General features: G+C 42.7%; 1 protein-coding gene across 2 annotated transcripts in view; it reads left to right on the top strand.

Moving 5' to 3' along the window:
- IQCA1 (IQ motif containing with AAA domain 1) overlaps window positions 1–27,604 on the top strand; it is a 249,948-nt gene that overhangs the window by 183,071 nt on the left and 39,273 nt on the right. For both annotated transcript variants that reach the window (XM_068245328.1, XM_068245329.1), the window contains exons 8-9: window positions 9,862–9,999; window positions 27,467–27,542. In XM_068245328.1, coding sequence (XP_068101429.1) covers window positions 9,862–9,999; window positions 27,467–27,542 — 214 coding nt within the window. The remainder of the gene's footprint in view (window positions 1–9,861; window positions 10,000–27,466; window positions 27,543–27,604) is intronic.

The raw sequence follows: 27,604 nt of genomic DNA, 5'->3' as shown, positions 1-27,604 counted from the left end.
TCCTAAACTGCCACTCTCTGCCCCCCACCGTCCCCTCCCCTCCCCCTCAATCTAGCCCCCTCATTGTATCAAAAATGCTCTGCCCCCCTGAAGTGTCTCCTAAAATGCCACTCTCTGCCCCCCACTGTCCCCTCCCCCCCCTCAATCTAGCCCCCTCAGTGTATCAAAAATGCTCTGGCCCCCTGAAGTGTCTCCTAAAATGCCACTCTCTGCCCCCCACCGTCCCCTTCCCCCCCCTCAATCTAGCCCCCTCAGTGTATTAAAAATGCTCTGCACCCCTGAAGTGTCTCCTAAACTGCCTTCCCCAGTGCCACACATGTTGCATTTATAAGAACACTCAACTGTAAAAAGTTTTGAAAAATTTTATTAAACAAAACAATATACAATCAAAAATTTACATGTAAAATTTATAACTAAAAACAGCGTAAACATCCCCCCCCCCCCCTAAAAAAAAACAAAAAAACAAGTACAGCAACAAAAATGTCCACTCAAAGAGGCACAATAATGTCTTGGTATGGGAAGTACCCCTCCGGCGACAAGAAGTACTGTGCCAATCGATCCCGATTCCTCTGGGCCTGAACCCTACCCCTAGTCGCATACCGGCGAATTTGGGGCAAGTAGTCCATGTCGGCATGCTGGAGATTGTACCCTTGCTCCTGTCGAACAAAGTTGTGGAGGATGCAAGCTGCTTTAACTACAGCTGTGGCGTTGGCAGGGCTCAGCTGTAGTGGCGAGTGGAACATCCTCCACTTGTTCGACATGATGCCAAATGTACACTTCACCATCCTACGAGCCCTTGTCAACCGGTAATTGAACACGCGTTGCTGGCGGCCGAGGCCTCTCATCCCATACGGCCGCATGACATGGTGTGACAAGGCAAAGGCCTCGTCGCCAACAAACACGTAGGGGTAGCTGGGCAATGTTCTTCCAGGCCATGGCTTGTCCCCGGGGATGTCCAGCCGGTCCTCATTCAGTAGTCTATGTAACCTGGAGCGCTGGAATATCCCCGAGTCACTTGAACCGCTGTAGGAGCCAACGTCGACGTAGACAAACTTGTAGTCTGCGTCGGCTACCGCAAGGAGTACCAAACTAAAGTACTTTTTATAATTAAAATACAGACTCCCGCTCCTCACTGGCTTCTGTAGCCGCACATGTTTGCCATCAATGGCTCCTAGGCAGTTCGGGAAGTTGCACCTATCCCAGAACAGTTCAGCAACCTCCATCCACTTTTGAGAGTCGGGAACCGGCATGTACTTCTCGACGAGCTTGCTCCAGATCACCCGGCTTGTCCTGTTCACGATGTTGGCGACGGTGCTTTTGCCCACTCTGAATGTTAGATGTAGACTTGCATAGCTCTGTCCCGTCGCAAGGAACCTGAAATGAAATGACAACTTATTATTTGTTGTTTACACAGTTGAAAAAATGAAGACAAAATGGCGAAGTATACGGGACAGTTTTGTCAAGGAACTTAAGGTGGAGAAAGAAGAACAGAGGAGTGGAAGTGGTGCATCGAAAAGGACTCCATATTGCCACACTCGTCTTCTTTCCTTCTTACGACCACTCGTACAAGCGCGAGGGTGAGTGTAGTGACGTTTGCAACTTGAAATTGCTGTTATGTGTATGCTCTCCAACAACAGTTTAATCGTTCTAGTTCCTTTTTTTTTAGCAAACACTGATGCACCTCTACTTTTCACACATCTAACCATTGCTATTTTTTTTCTACCCACAGTACTGAAGATAACTTTGATGCACTCATGGATGATTCTAATGAAGCACCTGCCACGACAAATAGGGATCCATCCCCTGAACATTCCTTTGAAGACTTGACAACCATCAACGTGGATGACATAGCAGAGGATGATTCTATGACATCTGAGTCACCAACCCCTTCTACATCCACTCCACGGCCAGACGCACAACCTGCCACCGACAAAGCAAATGCTGAAACCACTCGTTCAGAAGCCAGACGACCAGCTGCTCGCCCTGCAAGTGGTCGTGGACAGAGCAGAACAGCTAATGTTCAGATGGCTGGAGCTGTTTCAAGCTTGGTGGGAATGATGCGCAATCAAGAAAGTATGGTTTCACGAAGACTACAGGATACAAGTTCTGGTCTATCACAACAATATTTGCAACACATAGAAATGCTAAAAAACCAATTACATGAATCCAACCAAGTACTCCAAAAGGAAAGGCAGATGTTTCAGGAGCAGATTCAATCTCTACACATGCAGCATCGCCACGAGATTGACAGGATAATGCAACACCAGAACAGCCAAGTGTACTACTCGGTGATGTCACTTTTGCCTTTAATGGAACAAGTGCCACGACATCGTTTAATACAGTGCCAGTGTAGTTTGCTTGAGTGCATCAAAAGTCATTTTGAATTCTCAACTGCACCAAGTAGACCACCTAGCGCATGGCAACCTTCTCACACTCAGCCATTCCAGGGTCCATCTCCCTCTCAGTCATACCAGAGTTATCAGCAAGGCCCTTCCTTCCCTCCCTCTCAAGCAGATGAACGTCCCGTTTATACTCAGCTAGGTGGCGGCATGCAACCCAGCCACCCTAATACGTCTTCCCAGCAAATAAGTGGAAACTACTCTTTTTTTCCCTGAACAAGATCCTAAAAAGTAGGATTTGCTGCTCATGGCCAATGTCCCACACCCCCTGGGTCAATAGATTTGCTACCTGCCTTTGAAGGCCTTGTGATCAACACATGCCCCACGTAGCTTTCCATCAATGCGACAATGGGATGATGATGATCCTAGGCCTTCAATGGCAGGTAGCTCAATCTACTGAGGCAGGCAGTGTGTGGGATCCACCTTGTGAGCAACAGTGTTTACATTTTATAGAAATTTTAAGATTTGTTCTAGGTACTGCACTTAAATGATTTTGCACTATAGAGGTTTGATGCTCATGGCCAATGTCCCACACCCCCTGGGTCAATAGATTTGCTACCTGCCTTTGAAGGCCTTGTGATCAACACATGCCCCACGTAGCTTTCCATCAATGCGACAATGGGATGATGATGATCCTAGGCCTTCAATGGCAGGTAGCTCAATCTACTGAGGCAGGCAGTGTGTGGGATCCACCTTGTGAGCAACAGTGTTTACATTTTATAGAAATTTTAAGATTTGTTCTAGGTACTGCACTTAAATGACTTTGCACTATAGAGGTTTGATGCTCATGGCCAATGTCTCACATCCCCTGGGTCAATAGATTTGCTACCTGCCTTTGAAGGCCTTGTGATCAACACATGCCCCACGTAGCTTTCCATCAATGCGACAATGGGATGATGATGTTCCTAGGCCTTCAATGGCAGGTAGCTCAATCTACTGAGGCAGGCAGTGTGTGGGATCCACCTTGTGAACAACAGTGTTTACATTTTATAGAAATTTTAAGATTTGTTCTAGGTACTGCACTTAAATGACTTTGCACTATAGAGGTTTGATGCTCATGGCCAATGTCCCACACCCCCTGGGTCAATAGAGCTAATCTTTCTCCCTGAACAGCAGATAGCAAAGACAATTGTCTATTGTCCAAGCTGGGCTGATGTGCAAGACATGTGTTCTGGGGGAAGGGGAAAACAAAGACACAAAATGTAAAGACTTGAATGCCTGAACAGCAAGTAGTTTTTCTAAACCCGTCTCTTCCAGGTTGGAAGGAGAACTTTATAACCTACCATGTTGGTAGTTTTTTCAATAAAAAACCAAAAAAAAAATAAAGTTTTTGTTTGGTTACAAAATTGTCTCCTCATCAATACAAAATAAAAAGTGGTATAGGTAAAGCAGACATTACATACCCCAAGGTGATCAAAAGTTGTTCCTCAGGGGTGATGGACTTCCGCAACCTGGTGTCTTTCTTCTGAAGATGGGGCCTCAACATCTCCAGAAGTTTATCAAAGCTTCAAAAAGGAAGGGATATCACCATTAGCAATGTGACAAATATGGGAACAGGACAAGGTAAAGTATAGGTAAAATTGGTAATCAAGTGTACTTACACACTCACAGACATCCGGCAGTAGTTGAAGAACTTTGGTGGGTGTCGTCTGAGGTCTCTGTAGAGCTGAGAGAACTGCCCTTTCCTCTCCCTCTCTTGTAACAGGGGATGCACCCACCACCGTCTCCGACTTGACTCCAGGAGGTTTCCGGCATAGTACAGCAGGACACCCAGCCAGGCTAGGTTAAGCCAGTACATAAAAACAATGGGGCCTATGGCCTTGGCTGGGCAGCAGTGCTGGAGTGCTCTCCTGCTGGAATGTGCTGAGAACAGGTGTTTCACACAATAGACATCAAAGCCACTACCAAAACACTCCCCTGTACATTACAAACATCCTTACATGGTGCTAATCTACTTTCTTTACAGAAAAAACACTCCCACTTCCCGGCTATTGTTCCATATCCACTCCCACAGCCAACTCCACTACATTCCCAATGCTCAAAAAAGGTTAATTAACCTTTTTTTGAAAACATTAACCACACCCATGTCCTGCCCACTGAATTGACCACACCCATGTCCTGCCCATTGAATTACCATTCAAATTGATTGATTATTGTCCCAAAAACTCCTCCCTTTTGGCCAAATTCCATTGAAAAGCATAGAAACGTTTTCTGTCCGTTTTTTGGGGTTAAAAACGGAACGGAAACGGATGCAAAACGGATGCAGTTTTTTGTAAAACGGATCCGTTTGCGGTCCGCGGGAGTTCCCCTTCAGCACGGACTGCAGCATCCGTCCTGCAACTGTGTCTAGTGTGGACCTAGCCTAAGGGCTTGTTCACACTTAGGGCGCTTTAGGGGTTTTTTTAAGCACCAGCGATTTTTAAAATCGTCCTAAAAGCGCTTGTGCAATGATTCCCTATGAGAGTGTTCACATATGAGCGGTTCGATTCTGAAAAAGAGAAAAAAAAGCTTTAGAGGGGAGAACGTGTGTAAATATTAAGAGAAATGCAGAAAGTTTGATGTGAAATTCCTATTTTATTTGATTTGGATAGCATAGGAAAGAATTTATTCCGGTAGGGAAATATTTTCTCCTTATGTCCTTCGTGGAGACAGGAAATTACAGCAATATGCTGCAATATTAAAGCCACTGACAGGTAACGTGAATATCATCTCATTACAATGGCACCTCTCAAGTGATGGAAAATATTAGACAGCAAGTGAACATTCAGTTCTTAATGGGCATATGTTGGAAGCAAGAAAAATGGGCAGATGTGAAGCTATGTGCAACTTTGACAAAAGCTAAATTGTAATAATGATTAAAGGAGTCTATGGAAGCTTAATGGGGACAAATATTGTATCAAATGAACGGATGGTCACGTCATTATTCAGCATATAAAAAAACATCCTTTATTTCACCATTAAAATATATAAACAATACACATTATTTTATAAAAGCAATAGAACCCACGATTTCCAATGTATTAATTGCTTATTATATATAGCATGAACCATGAACTATTAATTAAATACAGCTTATTAGCTTGTCAGGTTAAATACAATCTTTGTCTGAATGATTAGAGGTATATACACTTCATACAATCATCAGGCATTATACCATATCATATTGTGAGAAAATGATGTATCAAGGCCAAGCACTTGGCTCGACGAGTTTCGTGAAGAACACTTCACTTTCTCAGGAGTTGTTCGGCTCGTGACAAATAGATAAAGTATTATTTCCACTGTGGGTATTTCAGAGGAGCTCAAAGTTCTTTTTTAACCTCTTGCTGACTGCTCCATGCCGATTGGCATGAATGCGGCTGCAGCCCCAGGACCACTCCATGCCAATTGGCGTGAATGGTTTCCTACGGGCATTGCAGGAGAGCGTGCCCCCTGATGCGCGCACATCTCCGCTTGGAAGAGTCTCTCAGCTGTGATCGCTCCTCGGAGGCTGTACAGCGCTGTGATCTAAGGCTGTACTGGGGACAGCCGCGTGGCACGGCTGTCCTCCTGGGACACAGGGAAGCGAACCTCTGTGATAGGCTGATGGGGAGGGAGAAAAAAAATGCACAGTTTTATTTTTTTAAAAAAAGAATAAAAATATTTATAAAAAAATATATATACATTGGGGGAGTGATCAGACTCCACCAACAGAGAGCTCTGTTGGTGGGGAGAAAAGGGGGGGGGGGGTCACTTGTGTGCTGAGTTGTGTGGCCCTGCAGTGAGGCCTTAAAGCTGCAGTGGCCCATTTAGTCAAAATTGGCCTGGTCACTAGGGGGGTTTAACACCGTAGTTCTTAAGTGGTTAAGGATCATACAATCTCCTTGGTGCTTAACCTCCTGGGCGATACAATAATATCGCCAGGGGGCGGCGCAGCACTTTTTTTTTTATTATTTTTTTTAATCATGTAGCTAGCCTAGCGCATCCCCCCACCCCCTCCGGCGATCAAAGCAAACAGGAAATCCCGTTCAGAACGGGATTTCCTGTTTGGCTTCCCCCGTCGCCATGGCGACGATCATGATGACGTCAACGACGTCGTGACATCAGAGGGAGTCCCGATCCACCCCTCAGCGCAGCCTGGCACTAATTGGCCAGGCTGCGCACGGGGTCTGGGGGGGGCGGCGCGGCACGGCGGGTGGCAGCAAATCAGCGCGGAGCGGCGGCGATCGGTATATACACGCAGCTAGCAAAGTGCTAGCTGCGTGCAACAAAAAAAAATTATGCAAATAGGCCCACCAGGCTCTGAGAAATCCTCTGCGGCGGCTTACCCTGAGCTCAGCTTGGGATTATCGTCCAGAGGGTAAATGAATAGATAACCCATCCACCTCAGACATAAAACTAAACCAATATGGAATTGCAAATTGTGTAGATCAGAATTCTATGTGTGGACTGAAAAAATTCCAATCTTCTCCCCCTCCTAACTGGAGGTATCCCTTGGGTGGGAATGTGTCTGAATAAGACTCCAATGTATATGGGGGAGCAGGAAGTATTATGGAAACTGGCATAAGATCCCAGTTTCCACACAGAGACTGTCCCTCACTTGTAACAGGTCTGGCGTAATGCATTAGCCCCTGATGAGTCTCGTGGGCCGAAACGCTTAGGGCGGAGCTTAGGACACAGTGTGCGGGATGCTGGCAGCCACTCGGGAATATTGATTTATATGATTTTACCGAATGTGAGTGCAATTTTATAATTTTTTACATTTAATAAATGGAGTTATACTATGTACGGCTGCGTTTGAGCCTAGTGATTGAGAACTGATTCCTATGAGAAGACAGAGGAGAGACATCAGAACTGCAATGAATGCTGTATTGCTGGTCTGTGGTCGGTCAGCAAGTTTATCTGGTAAGCGGTTCATGAACAATGACATGTGACTATCCGTTCATTTGATACAATATTTGTCACCATTAAACTCCCATGGACTCCTCTAATCGTTATTTCATAAACAAGGGAGGCAGGGCAATTGAAAGTTATTGGGTCTAGCTCATTTACTAGTGCTTGATCACTCATGAGTCTCCAGTTTGAATAGTCAAAAGCTAAATTGTGCTGGGTCTGAGCATCCCATGACTATATACACTCCACGGGAGATGTCAATGCTATATACATACATAATAATAATCTCCAAATTAGTGTCCAAAATATAGTCTTGTGAGATGTTCCTGGTATGTAGTAGTAACTTACGTACCTACTAAAAGTAATTAAGGGTAAGATGACCAATGAGCTGGAGACAGAGTCACGGTCATCCAGGACTTACTAATGCATGAATAGGATATGATAGAAAACAAGTCCAATCCATGGATGCCCCAGCTTGTGACCTGCAGGTTTGACAGGATCTGCTGATAATGTCTTAGTGCCAAATACCTCAGAACAAAGAGGGCTTCTGAGGTCCATGTGTAGATGGTCAGAGCTGTTTTGGCAGCTCAAAGGGACAAAGACAACATTAGCTAGGTGATTTTACTGCCATGGCTGCTGATTGTAGATTGGAAGTTGCCAGATGGAAAGTAAATGCCAGCTATGACTATTGCCAGCAGAAGAACAAGTGCCCCCATAGTGCCACCAATAAGTAAAAGTGAAGAAAAGATAATTTCCACTTTTGTCCTCCACTTTTCAAAATGGTTTCAGTATTTTTTGCAGTAAAGAGAGAAACACATTTTCTGTGTCAAACTAGACTGAAACAGTAGAGGAATTAAGTTCAAACTTCTGTATAGCAATAATAATGCTAACATTGTGTAGTGGCTTCTTCCTGTTGGACTCAAAGCGCTAGAGGCCTCCCAGATCTTCCGCGAGCACACTGCTGCTGTTTGGGACCTTCTTTACTTCCATAGTCAGGTTCCCAGTTGTGTATGAGCATGACTGTACTGCACTGGCGTGATTATGGTCCATGCATACCCAGTAGCAAGCCTTGTACGAGCATCTTAGAGGGACCGTGCACTGGAACGGAAGCACTATCCAGAGGCTTCCCTCTACTGAGGCAAATATCTATCTTTATTCTTCTGCTTCAGATAGGGTTTGAGTTTAGGCCATGGACTCTTTCCTATAATTCGGGGACTTATTTGGAAGCACCGCCTTGCTGATCCAAAACATTACCTCTTTGTATGACTAAGTAGCTTCTTTTTTACATACAGTGGAACCTTGGCTTGCGAGCATAATTTGTTCCGGAAACATGCTTGTAATCCAAAGCACTCTTATATCAAAGCAAATTTCCCCATAAGAATTAATTTTTTTTGTGTGTGGCTTTAACAAGGAACTTCTCCAATGACAGTTACTTTTGAGGATTGACTTTGCACAGTCTCTACACTCAGATTTAGTACAATCCTGCAGCGCCAAAGGGAGAAGAACTATCGGCTCAGCTGTGAGGACGTGACGCATGTATACTTTTTTTGCTTGTATTTCAAAACGTTGCTTCTATATCAAGTCAAAATTTATTGCAAAGCGCTTAAAAGTTTTTGCTTAAACCAAGTTACTCTCAATCCAAGGTTTTACTGTAGTCTTTTTTTGGGACTGCATTATAAGCTCTGATATTTTATACTGTTATATATGATATACTGTAGCAGCTTTTTCTAAAATTTCAAAAAGTTCACTTTACAATAAAACTTGGTTTGAGCAGAAACTGGACCAGTCAGATGCCGGTGATTTGGATAGGCCTAATTGCAAGATGCCTACAAACTATAAAAAGAAACTCATGTACAATTCATTGATTATCTCTGGTGACAAAACATCACCAGTTGAAAGCACAAGTGAATCTATCTCTAAATAAACATTATTTATAAACAAATATTTGTGGTCTTCAGTATTTTGCACATTACAAATATTTTTATTTTGTATAGTGCTAAGCACAATACATTAATAAAAATATGCTTAAAAATATATGTTCCCCTTAAAGGGATACTGTAGGGGGGTCGGGGGAAAATGAGCTGAACTTACCCGGGGCTTCTAATGGTCCCCCGCAGACATCCTGTGTTGGCGCAGCCACTCACCGATGCTCCGGCCCCGCCTCCAGTTCACTTCTGGAATTTCTGACTTTAAAGTCAGAAAACCACTGCGCCTGCACGCCCGTGTCCTCGCTCCTGCTGATGTCACCAGGAGTGTACTGCGCAGACACAGACCATACTGGGCCTGCGCTGTGCGCTCTTGATGACATCAGCGGGATCAAGGACAAGGCAACGCAGGCGCAGTGTTTTTCAGACTTTAAAGTCTGAAGTTCCAGAAGTGAACCGGAGGCGGGGCCGGAGCATCGGTCAGTGGCTGCGCCAACACAGGATGTCTGCGGGGGACCGTTAGAAGCCCCGGGTAAGTTCAACTAATTTTCCCCTGACCCCCCTACAGTATCCCTTTAATGTGCATGATTCAGGCTATTTAACAGTGTGTTTTGTTTATTGAAACCTCAACATGGGTGTGATTTGTAACTCCCATTTGTTCTGTTCAGGTCGCTGCTGAGCTTGCTGCTAAGGAGGAGGCCAAAGAGAAAAAGAAGAAAGAAAAGGGGAAGAAAGAGAAAGGGAAGAAGAAGGGGAAAAAGGAGAAAGATAAAGCTAAAGGCAAGAAAGGGAAAGGAAAAGAAGAGGTAAGAGGACAGCTGTTCTTGCAGACATGTAACAACACAAGCATAAGAGCCATGGCGCCCCTTTAAGTGTGGATCAGATTTTATGGGCACAGCATATATATACACACAGCACAAGCTGGATAATATGGCAACACTGAGACTAGATGGTAGCAATGCAGGAATTTTACAGGCAACATGCATAAATGTACTACTAATTCTGAAACACAACAGAAATACATAAATTTACATACAGAGACTACAGCATGGTTCTGTTAATTAAATATCACTTCTCTCATATTTTCGTTTTCTAAAATGTCTTCCACTCCATAGTGGAATAACATATCGCTTATATTTTTCTAAAATGCTGGCTTCACAATGTGACCCTAATGTATAAACGTTTTATCATGAGTTATCCCACCTATTTTTCTCTCTTTAAAGAGAGCCCGAGGTGGGCTCATAGATTAACCACTTTGTCCTCCTTGACGTAGTTCTAAGTCAAGGAGGACATGTGCGCTCCCGCGGCCGATCGCGCGCATGCATGCATGCTCCCGGACGCGGATCGGTAGCCCAGGAATCATTGTACGCTTAGAGTGACGTCATGTAAACAAACTCAAGGTTGCCATCTTGTGGCCTAAAAGTAAAACTTCATCTAAATGCAAAAAAAAAAAAAAATACACATATATTTACACCAAACAAATACTATTTACATCCCACCCTCCCAAAAATACCCACATAAAATGTTTAATAATAATTAAAAAAAACATTACAATAAAAAAAACACATAAATATTTAGCTAAGGGTCTAAACTTTTTAAATATCTACGTAAAGATGAAACATTTCTATTTTTTTTTTTTTATATATATATAAGCTTGTAAATAGTGATAAATGCAAAACGGAAAAAATGCTCTTTTATTTCCAAATAAAATATTGTCGCCATACATTGTGATAGGGACATAATGCAAGTGGTGAAATAACTGTGACAAATGGGCAAATACAATACGTGGGTTTTAATTATGGAGGCATGTATTATTTTAAAACTATAATGGCCGAACACTGAGAAATAATGATTTTTTTCAGTTTTTTTCCTATTCTTATTGTTAGAATGTATTTACAGTAAGGTAGCTCTTAGCAAAATGTACCACCCAAAGAAAGCCTAATTGGTGGCGGAAAAACAAGATATAGATCAGTTCATTGTGATAAGTAGTCATAAAGTTATAGGCTAATGAATGGGAGGTGAACATTGCTCGGATGCATAAAGTGAAAACGACCGAGGGCTTAAGTGGTTAAAAAAAAAAAAGTAGGCTACCTGATCTGGGGGGCTGAGTGGATCAGGTAGCCGCAAAAACCGCCACTCCTGTGGGCCGCAGTGGCCCACTTTCACTTTCGTGACCTCGGGGTCCCATCTGCCCCCAAGAACTGCCTCGGGTTCTCTTTAAATTTGTAACACATTTTCTGCACATAGCAAGCAAAAACTATTACCATGAGGAATGACTAGGAACATCCTATTTTGACAGCTTTTTTCTTGCAATATGCTGAAAAGTTGCCTAATTTTATTACATTTTTTGTTTGTTTCCCCTGTTTTTAAATCAAATAAATAATGTTGTTTTTTTTTTATTTTGTTTGTTTCTTTTAATTATATAAACCATGTTTGGGTAATTAACATGGAAATGGACATATTGAAAATGTCACTGTCTATTGCATCATGATGAAGGTGAAATATAGTACATCAGGGCCCACAGAACTAAAGGGGGCACTCTCACTACGGGCATTGCTGTGCGTATGCACTACCCAAACAATTGTATCGTAGTGTTCACATCTCTGCATCACAGAACACTTGACCCAAATACAATTTATGCAGTGCATTTTTCCATAACATGTGCGTTTATGAACAAGTTACCATGGCAATTGCCATGCTATGAAAAATAACATACACGTTATAATGTGCAGAGGGATTATTGCGTCATGCCGCATTGTGTTACATAATGTGCATATTGTGAACTCCTCCTAAAGAATGTACACATCCTTTCTTAATAATGGCTATTTTATTAATTACAGCTGTATAAAATCAAACCTACAGCCATGCAATCTCCCTGATGTACATTTGGAATAGAATAAGGTTAGGTACTGCAGAGACAGAGATCAGTCGTGTTCAATGTGCCACATTGCTAATTGGATATCAGTAACACGTAACATCAGGCAGTGCATAAACAACACTGTGTGATGCAGTGTGCAGAAGAGTGTTCTCAAAATGCACTTCTGCATGCATTTGAGTGTAATGCAGAGCTGTCCCATTCAGCATATAAGGCAGTGCTGCAAAAGAGGTTGTGCAGCAGGTGCTTTGTGTATGTGTAAAACCCACAGCCACCTTCTTTGCATAGGGAAGTGGAGTGTCCCCAGGCTCTAAGAATTGTCCTAATTGTCTTTCCAGACTGAAGTAGGTATAGCTCTTCAACAGAAGTCAGGGGCGTAAACCCCCCCTCCCCCCCCCCACAAACATACCCACACACAAATTATTGTGGCAAGTTAACTTACCTTCCTGTGCTCCCAGTCTCCGAAACAACTTGGCAAGAAGACTCTCCATCTTTAGCTGCACTCACAGAGCACAGAAATGGCCATGGCTGACCCTTCTTGCATTGAGCAAATGTGAGTTTGTGAACCTTATGTCCAACTAAATAGGAATACCCCTGCATAAAAACACAACCATGAGTGGTTGTTTTTGTTAGAATGCTCAGTTTAAATAAGCACATTCTAGGCCACATGTTCCGTGAAAGCGGCGCTGAAGATGAAGGGACTTTCAGCCAAAACTAATTCGACTGCCCTGAAGTGAAATAAAAAAAATCATCAATAACAGGAAATGGGACCAAAGCTAAATCAAACCAAAAACACAGAAAGGTAAGTTAAGCTAAAGAGGGACAGCATCCTAGTATCAGATGTATCCCTTAGTTGTCAGTTCAGTGCCTTTTAACCTGCCTGGCATTCTGATTCCCACGGTCCTGCTCGTCCAGAACGCTAGGGAGGTTAATGCAGCAACAAACATGCACATAAAAGCAAGGGGGAATATAGGCATCTTCTGTATTAATCATATCATCCTGTATTGTGTTCTTGTGCTACGTTAGGGCCCTTTTACACTTAATCAGTTGCTCTCAGTTAAAACAGAAAGAAAATTGATTTTCAAAGTAATGCCTATGTTTTCCTATGGCACCTTTCACACTTAACGCGTCTTAACTGAAATATTCTTCTCAATGCACTGCTATGGAAAAAAATGTGTGCCAACGCGCACTAACGCGTACTAACGCACACTAATGCATACCAACTGATTAAGTATAAAAGGGTCCTTAGGAATTAGGTTAGTTTTCCATTTTGGCTTGAAAGTGACAGCTGGAACTTGATTGGTTGCTGTAGAAAGACACTCCTCTTCTCTAAGTTTTTATAGGCTGTTGTCAGAACCTCCATTACAAGAGTTCGATCTATTCAGCAATGTCATTAATTTTCCTTTTTGTAAGTTTTAGAATGTCAGTGCCCAAATAACATGAACTGTTTTAGGTAATGTTTCTTCTGTCCATCCTTCGATTCATGGTACCAGATGAGTATCTGTCAGCAATAACAATAATAATACATAATCATTTGCTGAAGAGTGGGGGGAAAAGAATCAGATGTGGCTGTGCAGTAATGTATTGCTGACGTTTTATGAAGTATGCACTAAAGGTTTTTCTACGGATATATGAAATATATGAACTCCATAACTACGAAAGACAGTTATCAATTGCATTTCCCAAAATAACCTTTTCACTTCCAGTAATGGGCAGCTGAAGTGGGTGGGAGGAATAGTCCTATTCCTGGAAAGATTTGTAGACAAGAATATTTGAAGCACCGCCATAGGGGACAGTATCATTTCATTACACTATCAAAATGTGTTAACAAGTAACACACTTTAATTCGGTCCACATGTTGTGTGTCAAAAACATCAAATTAGCCCCATTAAGACTTAATTCCATGTGGCATCAGTGTTTAGCATCAAGCAAACCAGATCCATCAGTGTGGTGGCTTGCAGTAAATCCTCTGATAGAAATCTTCACCCCTTGTGCATTATATACAGGCCATTATATAGATTGTGTCAGTTACTCCTCTTACTGAGTGATGTCCTGTCATGTGAAGCCACCACTATGGTTTCTAGTTTAGCTGTGTAAGCATAATAATTGTTTAATGCTCAATAACAGGAACTAATCATTTCTCAGACTGATGCCAATTCTTGGTACTGGCTTTAGTGGCTAGCGTTTGTTTTCCCTTCATCCCTGGCCAGGGGCAATCTCATATGTGATATGTATGTATTGCTTACCTTTTAGTCTATGCATCATGTGTTTCTCAACAGCACATTATGGAGGCAATTGTGGAACAAGTTTTATGGATATGCATGTTATATTTAAAAAAAAGAATTTAAAAAGCTGTAATTTTTATTTGGCACATTTTCACTTAATTTAAGGAGCAGTAAGCACCTTATTTACACCGTCTTTAACCCAATAGTTTAGTTAAGCTCCCCAAAGTGTATATTTACTGATATTGCTTTTTCACTTTCAGTCATTTCTTATAAATTTTAAAATGGTGCCCTTCATTTAGTACAACCGGATTGCCACAGCAGCACGCAGTGCATGCTACCCACCACTCAAACGGCCACAGTGCTTAGGAACCGCCATATCCCATAGTCTCCTATACAACAAAGACTGTGCCTGACAGCATAAGCAATCAAGTATGGCTGTCTCAAAATAAAAGGGAAACGGTGCACATGCATGCACATTTCTGTATTCCTTTCCTTACATCACATTGCCTGGTGGGCTGGTTGCTTTGCTTGCATAATTTATCAAATGAACAGCAGCCCTGGAATACAATGCAATGTCAGAAGTGCATTTTTTTTAAACACTATGCACATGTGTGGACTTCCCAAAAAGTTTTTTTTTACCTTACATAAATGAAAAGTTTTAGTTTTGTTAACTAGTTCAGGCAGCACAGTGGCATAGCGGTTAGTGCTCTCTTCTTGCAAAGCTGGGTCCTCAGTTTGAATCCCAGCCAGGGCACTATCTGCACGGAGTGTGTATGTTCTCCCTGTGTTTTTGTGGGTTTCCTCTGGGGACTCCAGTTTACTCCCACATCCCCAAAACATACAGATAATTTAACTGGCTTACCACTAAATTGGCTATAGACTATGATACTTACATTACATGATACATACATAGACATATGAGTGTGGTAGGGATTAGATTGTGAGCCCCTCTGAGTGACAGTTAAGAGACGAGACTAAAAACTCTGTACAGCACTGCGGAAGATGTCGGTGCTATATAAATAATAAATAATAACAATAGCAAACAAAGAGTAGGCAAAGCCTAACCAAATTATTAGTAAAATTACCTGTTTACTAGGCCTGAACGATTTTAGGAAAAAATTGAATTGAGCGATTTCTGTCCAAAATTACGATTTCGATTCGATTCACGATTTCCTTCAAATCAAGCTTTGTTCCCCCCCCCCCCCCTTTGTGCCTTTTTGTTCCCCCTCTGTCCCCGTCTCTCTTTGTGCCCCCTTTGCCTCTTCATGCCTCCTCTGGGTCTCTCTCTTGCCTCCTTTGTGTCTCTGTGCCCACTCTGTTTCTCTCTGTGCCCCCTCTGTGTCTCTCTTTATGCCCCCTCTGTGTCTCTCTGTGCCCACGCTGTCTCTCTCTGTGCCTCCTCTGTCCCCCAAGTTGCATCAGTTCTGGACATAGCTTCAAGCACCAGTCCAGTGATGCCCGTCTATCCACTTTGCCTCCTGCAGGCTTGAATGCACGGCATACTTCCTGTATATCATGTGACATACAGGAACCCAAAGTTTTGCCAAGCAGAAGAGGCGGCAGAGGGCGATAGAGGATGGAAGGCATGTCCAACGCTGCGGGCTGGGTAACTTTGGGAAAGTTTGAAGGCTCTTCTTCAAACTTCCCCATGTGGAAATGACGTGATCGCGATATTCGCCACTTTGACGATTCTGAAATTGTGATCTTGGTGATCACGATTTCGATTTAAATTCGATTTATCTTTCAGGCCTACTGTTTACCATAAAGGGTTTACATAAAGTCACTTTCTTCTTGACATAAAGTCACCTGCTTCTTCAGCACAGCAGTCCCCCATTCAAAATCTGCGCCTGTGCCTATGGCCCTCCTTTTGCAGATTTTGGAAGTACTTGTGTCCCCAAATACTTCCAAAGACGAGCAGCTCCATACTACAAATGCTTAAGTGCGGAATCCAGTGTGTACAGTACAGAGCCGCTTGTCTTCTGAAGTACTCAGGGACCAACGGAACTTCTGAAGCCCGCCCAAAAGAGGCCAAAGACACAGCTAGAGGGGGGACAGCTGTGCGGAAGACGCATTTGTCCTGCAGGGACAGCTGTGGAACGCCAGGATGTGGAAAGGACCAGGAAGACTCTATGGGATGTGGAACCTTCCGTCTCCATAGGTAAGTATCGAACCTGAAGCAAGTTTTACTTGATTCTCATTGGTCCAAATCATTATACAGTAAAGTTGAGTTACTGCTGCATGTGATCTGTTCTGCTTTTCATACCGCATGATTGGGGAATCACTCTGACATCTTATTTCTCATACAAATTTCTCATACAAATCTGGTTTTTCCCACTAGCCCAGCATTAGGCCTCTGCTGACAGGCAGTGACCGGTGGACATACGACCCCCCCCCCCCCCCCCATTTGCAGAGAGTAGAGAACCTACAAGAGACTATTTCCTGCCACGTGTCAAACGTTACATACAAGGTGTTACCAAACACTGCCATTTGGTCACATGTTGTTGCATCCAAATGACCCTTGTGGCCGGCAGCCAGGAGATTGCACTGCTCCACAAACGAGCAGTTCAGCCATCCGTGGAAATGAGGCCTGAGGCCTCTTTCACACTGCAAATAGCAATTCCAATTTGCTATTTTCACTGGATGCTAGCAACATAAGAAGAAAAATGCAGCATGCAGGACTTTTTTTTAATCACATCAAAATTGGAATCGAATGTAGTGTAAAAGAGGCCTTGCTGAGTCGCAAACACATTGCCTGCTGCATTTTTGGCGCAATTGCATGTATGACCTATTCTGTATAACAGCAAATCACATACAGTAGTAAATACCCAGGAAAACGCTTGCATCCTTCCAATAACCAGTGGGAACAAGGCGTAAACTTGACAGCAGCTAAAATCTGCATTACTTCTGAAGCGCTATTATCCTTCAAATACAGACACAATTTTAAATAAAATGAAATAGGCTTATGTGGGTATAGCACCACCTTCTTTAAAGATTCCAAGTAAAGACGTGAAAATCATTCCAAAGACAAGAACACTTTTACAGTCACTGAGCTACTCACAAGTGGATTTCTTTTCTGCTAGTTAACTTGATGCTGACCTCTGCTAGAATGACAAGTTACTTTCCCCTGCCTTCCCATGCGAAGCTCTGCTTGTAGATTTCCCTAATCTTCATCTAAGTTACTGGAACCGCCTGCTTATATTGTTTTTCCTAAAGTAAAACAAGCTGCTGCGGTTGAAAAATTGTTACATAAAATGTTACGCACAGTACTACATTGTTTATGAAATCCTCAGATTAGTGCAGGATTTGTGACTTTAGCCATGGGGAACTGTCCAGAGATGATAAAATATGCTGCATATCGTAGTTATGATGTGACTGGCTGAGTTGCAGTCAGTGTTACTGTGTCACTTAGCTCAGTGCACAGTCAGTGAATGACACACGCTGGCTATAGAAGCAATGCCGGCTCAGGGGAGGAGGAAGAAGTGCTGCCAAAGTGTAGAGAAAGTGGGCTCTGCAGGTCAGAGGAAAGATGTGGTTACAATTTGATGGCAATCTCTGAAAATATGCATTTAATCAATGTGTAACTATAGTCTTCTCCCCATCCACCTCCCCTACGGCCCTAGAAATAACAGAATACCGGCTCCACACATCTCCCTCAAAGGACTAGGATTATTAAAGCATTATTATTAGGACTTTGTTGTCATACACTTTTCCACATAAATGTGTTTTTGTAACAATGGTAGTGACATGAAACAAATTGGCAGCTGGCACCTTGCCTTTTTCCATATACTTGCTCCATAAAAAATGTGTCTACACTACATGACCTCTGACATCCATCTCACCACTGGGGCTCGCCTGTCTGATGTCCTTTTCCTTTCTTCTGATAAATGATTTCATGTAGCCTTTGTTGTATTCATTAACCTAGCTGTTCTCTTTCACATATTAATTAGGTATGAGGTGATCATGTGAAACAGGCCGTTACAGATTCACACTTCTTAATGTTGGTGTCAGAACTGCATACTCACTATATTACAGCTCTAAAGTATTACGTGCTTTCAGGGCTTGTAGAGTAAATCCTCTCTGGGGTGTAGAGAATTAGGGTATACAGCACTTGGACCTTAAAGTCAGTTTCACACTAGATAGGTACATTTGCGGTGCGATGCCCCGGCATCATCGCACCACACAAATTGACTAATATGACTCTTTTGCAGAGTGCGTCAACAGGGTCATATGCATAGCCCCGCCCCCTGCATGCCCCTCGCCCAGTGACGTACTTACCACTGGACAGGAAGTTCGTCACTGGGATTCCCGGGTTTCCTTGTTGTATTCCCGTCGTTCCACGCGTGTGCCACACTGCCGCCACCAACATTTTTCAAAATTCCTGCATCACCCATTGACTTACATTGGTTCTGCCACCGCTGCGTCGCTGTGCAAGCCAGCCGATAAAGCGCTGTTGCCTTTGCAGTGGCTCGGAGGCCAATTGGTATTTCTGTCACAATGCGGTAAGTGTGCTAAGCCCCATTGCCTGGCATTGCCGTTGCGTTACCCTGCAGTAAAACAAGGTAGCACATCACATATTTCCAATGCAAGTGTAAAATCGGTATAAAGGCCAGCTAAACTGAGAAGAATATGGTGGCTGCCATATTTATTTCCTTATATAATACCAGTTGCCTGGCAGTCCTGCTGATCTCTTTGGCCACAGTAGCATCTGGCTCACATGCCTGAAACAAGCATGCAGCTAATCCAGTCAGACGTTAGTCAGAAACGGCTGATTTGCATGCTTGTTCGGGGTCTATGGCTAAAAGATAGATGATCATCAGGACAGCCAGGCAACTAGTATTGTTTAAAAGGAAATAAATATGGCAGCCTCCATATCCCTCTCCGTTCAGGTGTCCTTTAAAAAATGAATTCCTTCCATGCTTAAGTAGAATTCTGTGATGTTCTGTCAGACTAAGTATACAATAAGATTAATATTTGTAACTTTTAATGTATGTGTTTTTTCTTCACTAAGCAAAAGTGTCGGCTGCAAAATCTTTAAGCCTCAGACTGCCAGTTTTTGGGGTTTTTTTTTTTTTTTTTTTTTTAAAAAGCTACACACCAGTGCCAGCTATGTTTGAATTGGACTTATTAAATGTCTTTCCCAAATCGTCATGTCCCAAAATTTACATTAGTCAGGAGGGAGTGGCACTGCCATGCAAATGAATATGAGATGACTGATAAATACGGTATTGGGATGCAAAATTAAGCTAATTGTTATGAAAATGTTAAATGCACAAATCAAATCTTGTGGTGGAAGCATTTGTGTTGTCCATTTTAAAGCTACATAGATTTGCAGTAACATTTGCATAATTGTGCATCAGCTTAGAATTATTTGCATTTTTCAATAAAGTAGAGCCAAAACTTTTTACTAAATGCTTTTACATGTCCGTGGCAAAAGGATATGATGAACCAAAAGCACCTATAGATGCCAACGGCAGGCAAGTAGTTTTGTACTAAAACACCTTTAGACCTGGGGTATAAATGCGGAAACACAGAAATGCATGTAGTTGTCCACAGCAGTCTAAGGGTTAACATTTCTCAAAACTGTACTTTGGGGTGGTGTGGAAAGGAAAATAACTCCTTTTGGATGTTTACTTTCCCTCTCTTTTTGCCCTGGGACTATACTATGCATCTATGGTTTAATATGCAGCCTGGTACAAAGGGAATAAGAGACAACAGTAATAACTTGATGGATGGCTATAATACTTCAATCTTCACACACACAAAAAGTTTTGTTTCGGTCTGTCACTGTCCTTGTTGGAGAGATTCAGCAGTTTCCTGCTAGAACAGGAAGTGAAAGAAATCACCCCTCATTTGCTCTTCTCACAACAAGCAGCAGTAAAAATCCAAATTAAGTTTAAGCTCTCATTCACATTAACCAAACCTGAAAGTGAGTTGCTGAAAGCAGGGCCGGCACTACCATAGAGGCAAAGGGCAGGTGGCAATTGCCCCGAGACCCGGACCTCTGCTGAGGCCCCCACTGCACCGACCCTGCTGCATTCTGCCTGCTCCCCCGGGCCCTGCAGATATAATAGCAACCATAATTACGTATTAGTCCCGGTGGGTGAGCGGACGGGCAGCAGCTGCACTCTGAGACACGCTGTCTCCCTTCCACTCTATGACCCGGCGTGTGTTTACACATGACGCGCCGGGTCATAGAGTGGGAGGGAGACAGTGTGTCTCAGAGTGCAGCCACTGCCCGTCCGCTCACCTGCCGGACTAATAGGTAATTGGCTGCTATTATACTTGCAGGGCCCCGAGGAAGCAGAGGGGTAATGAGGGAGGGAGAAGCTTTGCGCTGGGGAGCCCCAATGCTACAGTTTGCCCCAGGGCCACAGGGCCCCTTAAACCGGCCCTGGCTGAAAGTAGCTGTAAGGTTGTGAAGCTGCAGTTGTGTGCCCTTAGTTTTTTCACAGACAAACTCTCCATTTTGGTCCATTTTTGCTAAATAAAGTATAACTTGGATCTGCTGTGTGTTCATTTACACCTGCGGTTAGATTTCAATAATTTTAGAACCTACTAAGGACTAGATGATTTTTTTTATTAACTGCTTACCACAGAAAGTAGTTATGGCAAATTCTATATCTGCGTTGAAAGACATTGATGGCTACAATCGCTGGGTAATTCCCAGTGGTGTTGATCCAGGGATTTTACCTGATTTCCATCTGTATAGCCCCCAATAAAACCTGATCTGAAGGATTGACCCCTTTACTAGAGGGAGTGAAGTAGTAGTTGGGGTCTGATCACAGCTCTGGGCCCTGCTGCAAGTGCAGGGGCTGCTCCCCTGTAGTTACTCCCCTGGTACCTTCTCTGGGTTGCATTGCTTCAGATATAGTACAGTAAAATCCTCATCGTAAACTTTAAGAGACCTGGCCAAGTAATTTACTATATCAGAATGGATCATACATTGTATACTCATACACAGGCATGGCCATGGCCTTGGCACTGAGTTTACTATAGCCACGATATTATAAACTATAGTTTATGATATCAGAATTTACTATAACGAGAGTCTACTGCATTACATATTATTATTATCTATGACTTCCTTTTCCTTTTAGACATCTAGAGGTTGTCAGTGAGATGCTAGCTTGCATGTAAATATAATGCATACTGTAGTTTAAAGTTGGGCCGGTCAGATGAGTTTCCTGCTGATTTTGCCTGGCACAATTCCAAGCAGTATATGCTTTGCATCAAATTTGTATCCTGCTAGATGGAATGGTCTTTAGATCTTACAAATGAAAGGGTGTTTTTCTAAGAGTATTGGAATTTGCTATACATTTTAAGATGTTACATTTGTCAATTTAAAGGAATTCAAAGAGGTCTCAGGTTCTATACTTACCTGGGGCTTCCTTCAGTCCCCTGGAGGCTGCTCGGTCACTTTCCGTCTCCCCGGGCCGCTCCTGTCTCCTGCTGGAGAGCAGATATTGTGGCCGAGCTGCGCTTCGTCGCGCATGCGTGGCCCGACTCCAATTCCAGGCCAGAATACTGGACCATCCAGTGAGAGACAGGAGCGGCCCAGGGGGACAGCGAGGGACCAAGCGGCCTCAAGGGGACTAGAGGAAGCTATGTCTAGAGCTCTATCTTGGGCCATATTGCTGTGGGATTTTCTATGGTGGTGGGGGGGGGGGGGGGGGGCTATTTATTACTTTTCATACACCGTGTGTTTATTTCCTGACGAGGTTCTATTTTATATAGAGTGAAACTAGCTCTAGTCGAAAAACATCAGCATTGTATATATGTCACCTCTTACCTTATTTCCAGCATTACACCTTCTGTGAAGGAATTCCATTGGCAAAATACTCCTATGTAGGAGTTTGGGGTCTACCTGTAGGTAATGGTCACATTGCACCTGACCATACCTCACGATTTATGCAAACTAGTACTCCATTAGCCACTTGGAACTCAACTAGTGTCTCAGCATGTATTCATGCCACTGGTGGGAGTAGCTATACCCCAGTGCACCAGCCTAAGTGGTTGATGTATACATACACTGGGGGGGGGGGGGCTTGGGGGAAATAAGCCAGGACCTCTCACCATGGTTAGTGCTTTTAACTGCACTTTATGTGTATATATTAAGTGTATGGTGAATTAACTGACGTCTACGCATTTGTGACCCTCACATTGTCAGTATTATCGTTTGCATACACTATCTGTGTGATTGACCTATTGATTACTGGTGAGCCTAAATTAATTTCAGACCAGCTGATCAATGAGTGACTTTACATAGTCATTTGTGTACACAAAGGTTAGGTCTTTTAGGACATAGTGTGTGTAAACATTTACCTGTACAATTATTTGGTGTGTTTTGACTAGAGGAAGCCCCGGGTAAGTATAAAACCTGAGACCTCTTTGGTCTCAGGTACTGTTATGATCATGTCTGCAGCATGTACTGCTGGCTGCAGTTTTACTGGCAAGCAGTTTTTGATGTCATTACATGCATTTGCTTGCATAGTTTGGTTTGCACTCAAACTAGTTGCTGATTCCATCTGCAGTGGCTCTGCAGTTCTGGCCAGCTCAGGATTGAATAATTACTATTTACCTGTGTGGGAATCTGCATGTCTGCTCCCATTGGATGACCTCAGTATAAACATCTGCTTCCTGCAGGGCTCCACGTGCTATCATAGTTTCAGATCAGTCTGTTACTCTGTCTGGGCCCCCTCGTTCCTTGTCCGTGTAGACTGCACTGACTCCTGCGCAGGGGTCAGTGAGTCCTTCCAGTCCTGCTCTTGTTATCAGTAATTGTTACTTTTCTAGTCTTGCATCATATATTGGTTCATCGCCAATATATACGCATACTAGCATGTTTGTTATTTTCCTTGTATTCGTGTTACGTTAATACATCAGTGTCGCTGAAATATACGTACTTGAACTGTTTATATCCTGTGTTCAGTCAGTCAGTTTCCAGCACGTTTTGGTAGGTTGCGCGTATCGTGATCACCCGTGCTTAGTTAGTTCAGTCCTGTTCCTGTTACCTTGCGTGGATTGCGCTCACTTCTGCGTAGAAGTAGCGAATCCTTCTGAGTCCTGTTCCTGTTACCTTGCGTGGATTACGCTCACTTCTGCGTAGAAGTAGCAAATCCTTCTGAGTCCTGTTTCTTGTATTGTTCCAGTTACTATCTAGCGTTCCTTGCTAATGTTATATATCGGTTCATCGCCGATATATACATATGTTAGTCAGTCATTTGTAGCTTCATTGATAGCTGTAATCGTAATACGCTAGGAATATCGTATCCATTGTATTTAAGTATTGTTTGTGGTTGCTCGGGTCTACGCCTGCTCTGTGCGCCACATCTCCTACGGGAGTCAGTCCTCTCCTCCACTACAACTGGGGATATCCTGGTTCCCTGTGCTTGCGTGTGTGTCTCCTTCACGTCAGGTTATGCATGTCGTGCTGACTGTGGAGAATATACCACCGAGCGTAACAGGTACACTTTAAGAGTGCCCATTAGTTATATGACGTCATAGAGGATTGGTGTTTCTGATCATCGTTATGATAGATCAGAAACGATCGCCCATGCCCACTAACGGCTGAAAACCTGGTAATCATTTTGATCAGATTAATGGAATCGATCTGTTTTTGGATCAATTAAATTAATAGGATCAAATTGTTAGAATGTTTTTGGCTGTTAGTGGGCATGACCGACTGTTTCCAATCGATCATAAAGATGATCGGAAACAATTGATTGTCTGTGGGATTGTATTGTTAATGGGAACCTATGGGAACACTATGTCTACCAATTCTGTATTAAGTACCAATATCTAAATTTCGTACACACCAATGTCTGTATTACTATGTACCCCAGAAACTTACTCCGCACAGCGCCATGAAATATGTTGGTGCTTTCTAAATTAATAATAATTATAATGGCTGTACTCTGTACATTGTTGGGGAAGTGTCGGATATGTTCAGGAAGCACTTCTTGCTGTAACCGTTAGAAGAAAGGAAAAAGAAGACTTGGCTAATAATACTATGTAATAATGTATCTCAAGCATTGCAACCCAGGAAAGGAGCTATTTGTTCTATGATCTGGTAAGTAGGGTTATGTGTCATTTGCAGAGATTTCAGAGGTGCTGGAAATACATTCAGGGCAGCTTTAGATCAGCGACATTTACTAACGGGGTACGACTACTTCAACTGGTACAAAAGACATAGTAATACCTAAAACCTGCTAAAATTTATAACGCAGTAAAGAAACACTTTTATATGCTCTCCCGTGTGTGTATACAAAGTAGATGACAAGTAATAAAGTATGTGTGAGGATTTAAGCTGAAGGAGCTGTAATAATAACACTGAGGTATATCACAAGCGGTTCTAGAAAATAGAGCTTACCCCTATGAGCTAATTCCCTGCAGATCCAGATATTCAGGATATATGCTGCCCTAATAAAATAGCACGGCTCTAATGAAATGTACACAGTGCTGCACATGAGTCATATATCTGTGCGATGTCACGTGGTATCTATCTTACCAGCCATCAGTGCTCTCCATGCCTGAACTTCTGAACCCTTATTATTTCCCACTTATCGACTCGAGAACCAGGTTGTCACCCCGTCAGGCATGTTATTCTCCATTATATCACTAATAAGTGAAAACAAATCTAAGATAATGTTGGGTGTTTAGCCAGCCTTAACCATAGAACTGCAGTTAGTTTCCAAAGAAATGACATTCTTATGAAACTTCTATAGTGATCTAGTGGCAACGGGTGATTCAAATAACTCTATAATTCAAGTTAATTGCACTTACCTCTAACAACCGTCCAATTATATTATGCAAACTGCAGGCAGGTGCAATCGAATTTTGGCAACATCTGTTTGTAGCAGCACTTCCACAGCAAACTGGCTTTTATGTGGTTTCTTTCTTACATGCTCATAATGATTGCAGGTAAAGATATGACTTAAAGGGGTACTATGGCCAAAAATTGTTATATGTACACATACATACAGTTATCACAGAGTAAATGCACTGTAATTGTTTTTTTTTACTTCATACTTAGCCATAAATTACAGTAGGTATTAAAATCTGATGGCTCTAACACCTTTAAGCTGAATACTCACCTCATGACAAAGGAAGATGGATCCAGCTACAGCTCCCTGATCATAAGCGATCTCCGATCCATGCTGCTGCCGGATGTCACGGGCGGCACGGGATGGGCGTGACTGAGATTTCAAGCGGCCACAGTACTTTGCACGAGAGACATCGCCGATCTGACGTGGCGGTCGTTATCTCCACGTGACACTAAACGAGGTTCATGTGCCTGTACCCACATCCCGAGATCATGCAAACGACCGCTCATCGCTCAAAAAATTGCTGGTCGTCAGACAAATTGACAGAAAAATTACGAGATGGGTACGGGCCTTTACTGACAGGATTTAGACTAGTATAGTTTCTTATGTGGAATTCTCAAGGTTTCTTTTATTTTCAAAACACCCCCTGAAAAGCAGTGGTACAGTCCTACTACCAGGATAGTAGCACAGGAGTTGGCAGACTGGCCAGCATATTTAAATATGTCCATGCCAGGGGTGCTTTTGAATGTTTTAAAGTTGCTTGTGGGAACCCATCATATGGACAACATCTGTGCTGTGCTCAAACAAGGATAAATGAAAAAAATTATTAATATGATGTAGTAACTGCTATGGAAGAAATTGATGAAATGCAGTTCGCAGTGGCCTATGATGGGTGGATTAGATATGCACAGCACAGGACTCTGCCATTTGCCTAGATGAAGTCAAGGTCAAACAAATTTACATTCTCCACGGTAGGCATAATTGCTGAACATTATGCTGTAATTAAGCTTCTGTGGGCAGACCCTTCAATGCTATGCTGAGTTAGAAACTGAAACCTACATTTCACAGTAATATGGAAGGAACTCTAAAAGCTTGTTTTGTTGCACCATGACCATTTACAGTATGTGTCTATTCAGTAGCTGCAGCCATAGTGGTGGAAACAATGTAATGGCTACAGTCTAAATGTCTTCTTCGTCCCCCTCAAAAGCTGTGATTATCACATCTCACTTTCTACAATCTAAGCTACACTCACCACCAAAGAGTAGAGTTTCCTGAGTGGGGAGTTCTCCAATTGTGACACATACTGTACATGTTACTTTCTTGCAAACAGAACACAGAAATAAAGGTTGAACACAGGACTTGGCCCAACAGGGGAAGCCCAAAATTTTACTTTGCAGAGGGGCACCTGAGAGGCCCTGATTTGTACTGTGTACAGGGCCCATAACATTCCACTTCTGAAAAAAGGAAATTTGTCTGACATTCATGTCTGACATGACTCTTGTCTATTGGTACTTAACTTCTCCTTGGTCCAAGTAGAGACATCCAGTATCTCCAAACAGGCTGTGAATTGGGGTCAAAGTTACCAAACCAGTGCAAGGAAAACTGGAGCAAAACTGATGCAAAAGTAAAGCAGATGCCTTTATCAAGGATTTTGATTGATCAATCTGAGAAATAATGAAGAAAAGGGGAAGCATCCAGCACTGCTGAAACTTTTACTCAAATGTGATATCACCTCATCAATTTAAAAGATAGAAGGTACAGACCTTCCTCCGAGGCAAGTATCACGCCATGGCATGGTACGCCTGATGTGATACTTGGCTCAGAGGAAACGCTTGTGAGGGAAATGGCCTTTAGGTAAACCAGAGCCTTGCACTCACCACCCCTTCATCCACGAGGTCTGTGCTTTCTATATTTTAAATTGAAGAGATGATTTTGCACAATTTAATAAACATTTCAGTGGTGCCAGTTGCTTCTTCTTTTCTTCATTGCCAACCTCTTACTATTTGACCCTTAGCAGGCTGTCAGTTTAATGGTGGATACTGCCTACATTTGAGAACCCCGCTCTGGTGGTGCCGGCAATCCTCTTATCTCTGCCTCTCAGTCTGAGAAACAGCTCTATAAAAAGTCAATACATAGCTAAAAACATTGAAAGTCAATATTAAACCATCAGATATTCCAAACAAATATATTGTTGTCCACAGCGAGGAAAAAGTACAAGGAATATTTTACTGTGGAAAAAATTCCCGGATCGAACCATACGCTGTTCTCTCTTTGTTCTCCTGTTTTAAAACATCTGTAAAATTGAGCTTATACTTGTAACTTGTACTGTTCTTTCTTTGCCAATTGTTAGGAGGAAGAGCCGGGCTGGAAGATGAACCCAAGCCAATTTGTTCCAGACATAGCTTCTGCACATCACAACTACGAAAGTACGTCTCCTAGAATTTATCACATTTTTTCAAAACAAAACAAGTACTATAATAAATGAACT

This window comes from Hyperolius riggenbachi, chromosome 7 (assembly GCF_040937935.1).
Source record: "Hyperolius riggenbachi isolate aHypRig1 chromosome 7, aHypRig1.pri, whole genome shotgun sequence".
NCBI lineage: Eukaryota > Metazoa > Chordata > Amphibia > Anura > Hyperoliidae > Hyperolius > Hyperolius riggenbachi.
This window is presented reverse-complemented; position numbering and strand designations above follow the sequence as displayed.